Raw genomic sequence first — 4,626 nt, forward strand, 5'->3', positions numbered from 1 at the left:
GAGTACCGGGTCCTGTCGCATCGTCCAAATTCACGATACCGCTTTCGTTTCAACCCGCGCCGCTCGTCGGTAACGCGTTTCGTATGAAAACACCTCTAAAGTATGGTACGCGCATACGTCTCGCGAGCACGTCCAATTGCACGTTGGTAGTTGCACCCGAGGGCATTTTTATCGTCTCTTTGGCGTTTTTTTTTCTTCACTGTTACGCCCTGTCCGCGTCCGTATTTGTGCGGACCGAGATACAGTCCGCGACCTTGTTCCATCGCGCGATCGTGACGTTGCAGGTTCTCGCGCTGACGTCGCACGGCTTTGCTATTGTTTACAGCTTTCGCCACACTGGCCGCTCCTCCAGTCAAGGATCCGAGCGCGCCCAGCATTGGCAGAAAAGGTAACATGCCGTCTCGTTTCACCGTCGGCAGTATCCGTTTTTTCGTTGTCTTTTTCTTCGTCGTTTTCTTCTTCGGTTTCATGCCCATCTTGGTCTTAGTTTTCATCGTTGCCAAAACGGCAGCAGCGGCGGTTCTTCGCTCAGAGCCGAATCTCTTGCGGTGACCTGTCCTAGCGCTTTATCGGCGAATACCTTGTCCGCCGTGTGGCTATCGGTGAGATCGTTGCTCCGAGAGTACGCAATGTCGTGTCCTCGACACGCCGCGTCCAGCGGATTTATACCCGTATCACCTCTGGCTAAAAGTTTTGTAAGTCGAGTGCCCGGACCGCAAAACTGTTAGCCCGGGATGTGTAAATCGAAAGGAAGCGCGTTTATTGCTCGATTCAACAGACTGCCGCCCGACGCTGACATTCGCTACAGTCCTTTATCTTCGGTGTCGGACCGTCGATATGCGTCCGCTGCAGCGGCTGATTGTAGTGCTCGTCGCAGCGATGATACGTTCGAACCTCCGAATCAACCTTAATGTGTCCCGGAAGCTTGTCCCACACCTAGTCGATATAGTCACCGTACACTGGTAACAGTACGATTTTCGGTATATACTGCAACTGCTCGGCGCTCAAATCCAGAATGTCGGAAGGATGATACAGCGCGAGATACATTTTATTACTGCGCGACTAGCGAATTCGCGCGCCTTTAAATAGGCGGTCGAGAGTGCGCAGTCAGTAGTGCGAGCATGAAATTCGTGCTGCAATTGATGGCGATACGCGTCACGAACTGCGACGCGAAATCGCGAATAATGGGAAGCGGCGTGGAGAAGCGCAAGCACGGCGAAATGCTGTCGAGTACTATACGCGCGATCATTTGCGGCCCGTCGAATTGTGGTAAAACGAACGTTCTTATAAGCTTACTCGAGAACTCGAACGGCGTACAGGGTGTTGCAGATATAAACTAGGCAGTACGACGGGTTGCGTGGGCAAACTTTGCAGAGACAGGACGGGCAGGCGCGGTTCAGTAGGTAATGACGGTGCAGCGTAGATAATGACGGCGCCTCTATATCGACAAATTCAGTAGCATGTCAGACGTCCTGACGGACTTTGTCAACATGAAAAAGAGCCAAAACGACAATTAAAGACGAAAAATTTAAAAGATGTTACGTAATAGAATATTTTTCATACATATAAATATATATAAACGCATATAATTAAATACAAAATGTTTCCATATATCCCTTCTTTCTTTATAAAATTAGTGTCGGCGACAAGCAAAAATAGTAATAATAATAATGAAAGAAGATAATAAAAGGAATAATTTTCGCATTGTTTCTTTTAAGAAAAATTAAAATTGAAAAACTGAGAGAGAATTGCTCAAATGATTTATACAAAGTTATATCTAAGTAATATTATTTAATTTTTTAAACTTGACTTTTTATAAAACAATTAATGCAAAAATTATACTCGTAATTATTTTTTTACGTTTTCCTATTATTACTATTTTCTTCTACCTAACAGTAATTTTACAAAAGAAAGAAGAATATGTGATAATATATATGAACATATTTCGTATACAGGGTGTTTGAAAATTACCGGATAATCGATCACGAGCAGGTAGAACGGACCGAATTGAATCGAAAATTCCTATACCATTTTGTAGGTTGCGCAACAGTTAACGAGATATTAAAGTTTAAAGATAGTCGAATAAGCGCGTTCGGCCGGCCTACTGCTGCCGAATATACAACCTATCGTCCCCACCGATCGCACGGCGTGCAGGCCTCTGGGCGTTGCCGTTCAGCGTCTTTACGCGAGGTAATCCCTTACCAGATTTCTTACTCTGTTTCTTAGGTGTGACCAACATCAACGGCACGATTACCTGTTTGTACTTGTATCCACTGTTGCTCAATAATCGACCCTGCGAATGCTTGTGCTTGTGCGCGCTCGTCACCAACAGCATGCTCTTGTATTTATGCATATCGTCTTCCGTGTAGAGGGCATCGTCGGGAATTCTTTTGAAACTCATAAAGACCAGGGATACCGGCGTATCGTACGCCGTCGATAATTATGTTGTCCACATCATCCACGTCGAAACGTTTATTGCCAAACATTAATCCATCCTTGCGGAGGTAAACGCCGTACACGTGATCTATACCGCTCTCTTTATCTTGCACTCCCCGCAGGACAGCCTCGACGTAATTTTGACCCAACGGGCCCAAGCTGGCTTTTAACGTCTCTCGACCTTCCGACGTTTGCAACTGATTTTGAAACATCGTCGCTAGCGAGTCTTCCGTCGCTTCAAAAACGTTCTCCAACGACTCTATCGTCGGTACGATTTTGGCACGCGGGGTGGAGATTATCGGTTCATGCGATCATTGAATTTATGCAGAGTCGTGGAACGCTCGAACGTCTCGCTCGCTTCTTCTCCCTCCTCTTCTTCCTCCTCTACCTTCCTCTAACGTTTAGGGGCAGACGCTGCATTTTCGCACGACTCTCTCTTTGTCGCGCGCTGGCCTGCGCTGTCGACGAAAAGTCGCAGCGGCTCGATAAGAGGCTTAAAATGTCTATCCAGCGCGATGCTCTTCTTGCCCGGTTTTCAGAGCGCGATGTTTCTTGAGGATCGACTCGCTCATTTTCTCGATCTCTCTCGCGATTTTTTCACGCTTGCGCACATCTGCCATGTTCGTCTGTGGCTAAGTATCGACAACGACTGGTCACGTTACGGTATCGCGAACTCGTTAAATCCTTTTCTGTATCGTCCATTTGTGAGCGCACTGTCTTTGTCTATCTCCACGAAACCATATTTTGTTGCCAACAGTCGCGGCACAACATGTAAAATTCATCATACGACATGTCGGTATTCACATGATCGTTGTAAACGTGTTTCAAGTTGGTACCGTCCTGTTTGAATAGGATCAGCAGGTTCGCGTTGTCACGTATCAGATGTTTAGGTATCCTCGCGTACATCTGACAGAGACAGAAGCTGTCGACGTTTGCGTGGCGGCCCATCGAAAAGTATTCTCTCACCGCATCCTGCTCGTCGCATGCCACGTCATTAAAGATAAAAATAGAATTTGGGCGCGCCTAGCTCGGTGGATCGACGTCGCTATTGTTGGACAACATAAAGTACCGATTTAGACGATAGACGTAAACAAATTTTCAAGATATTAATACTTTGGCTGTTGCAACGATTTCGAGTAGACGTACACGTTCTCGAAACGTACAGGGTATTGCAGATACATACTAGGCAGTACGACGAGTTTTGTGGGCAAACTTTGCAGGGACAGGCCGGGCAGGCGCGGTTCGGTAGGTAATGACGGTGCAGCGTAGATAATGACGACACGACGCCTCTATATCGACAAATTCAGTAGCGTGCCAGACGTTCTGACGGACTTTGTCATCATGAAAAAGAGCCAAAACGACAATTAAAGACGAAAAATTTAAAAAATGTTACGTGATAGAACATTTTTCATACGTATAAATATATAAACGCATATAATTAAATACAAAATGTTTCCATATATCCTTCTTTCTTTATAAAATTAGTGTCGGCGACAAGCAAAAATAGTAATAATAATAATAATGAAAGAAGATAATAAAAGGAATAATTTTCGCATTGTTTCTTTTACGAAAAATTAAAATTGAAAAACTGAGAAAGAATTGCTCAAATGATTTATACAAAGTTATATCTAAGCAATATTATTTAATTTTTTAAACTTGACTTTTTATAAAACAAATAATGCAAAAATTATACTCGTAATTACTTTTTTTATGTTTTCCTATTATTACTATTTTCTTCCACCAAACAGTAATTTTACAAAAGAAGGAAGAATATGTGGTAATATATATGAACATATTTCGTAAATAATTATATATGTTTATACATGACAAATTATTTATTGATTAATACATGACAAATTATTTATTGATTAACGGATAGGATACAACAATTTTCTTTCTTCATTTTTTTATTTTTCGTTTTGGCGTTGTTAGTTTATTTGTTAAATATTGAGTTAAATAAATAGAGATCGTTATGGAATAAATTGCTTGTCATTATCATTTCCTAGCCTAGTTAACAAATATACCAGTGTATAATCCCATCTCCGTTCGATTTTCATTTATTAAATATTAATTACAAATTTTTTCATTATTGTTTCCTAGTTAACAAATTCGTTGTAGTTAAACAGAGATGTAAACCATATGTGAATTCGACAAAGTCCCAAATTTTGTTCCAAATGAAAATGTTCCAAA

At 42.4% G+C, this 4,626-nt stretch overlaps 1 protein-coding gene across 1 annotated transcript in view; it reads right to left on the reverse strand.

The window, feature by feature from the left end:
* LOC108764523 (uncharacterized) overlaps positions 1-494 on the reverse strand; it is a 3,844-nt gene extending 3,350 nt beyond the window's left edge. Inside the window, exon 1 of the mRNA XM_018512809.1 lies at positions 299-494. Coding sequence (XP_018368311.1) covers positions 299-494 — 196 coding nt within the window. The remainder of the gene's footprint in view (positions 1-298) is intronic.
* Positions 495-4,626: the final 4,132 nt, after the last annotated feature.

Source organism: Trachymyrmex cornetzi, unplaced genomic scaffold (assembly GCF_001594075.2).
Source record: "Trachymyrmex cornetzi isolate Tcor2-1 unplaced genomic scaffold, Tcor1.1 scaffold432, whole genome shotgun sequence".
Classification (NCBI taxonomy): Eukaryota; Metazoa; Arthropoda; class Insecta; order Hymenoptera; family Formicidae; genus Trachymyrmex; species Trachymyrmex cornetzi.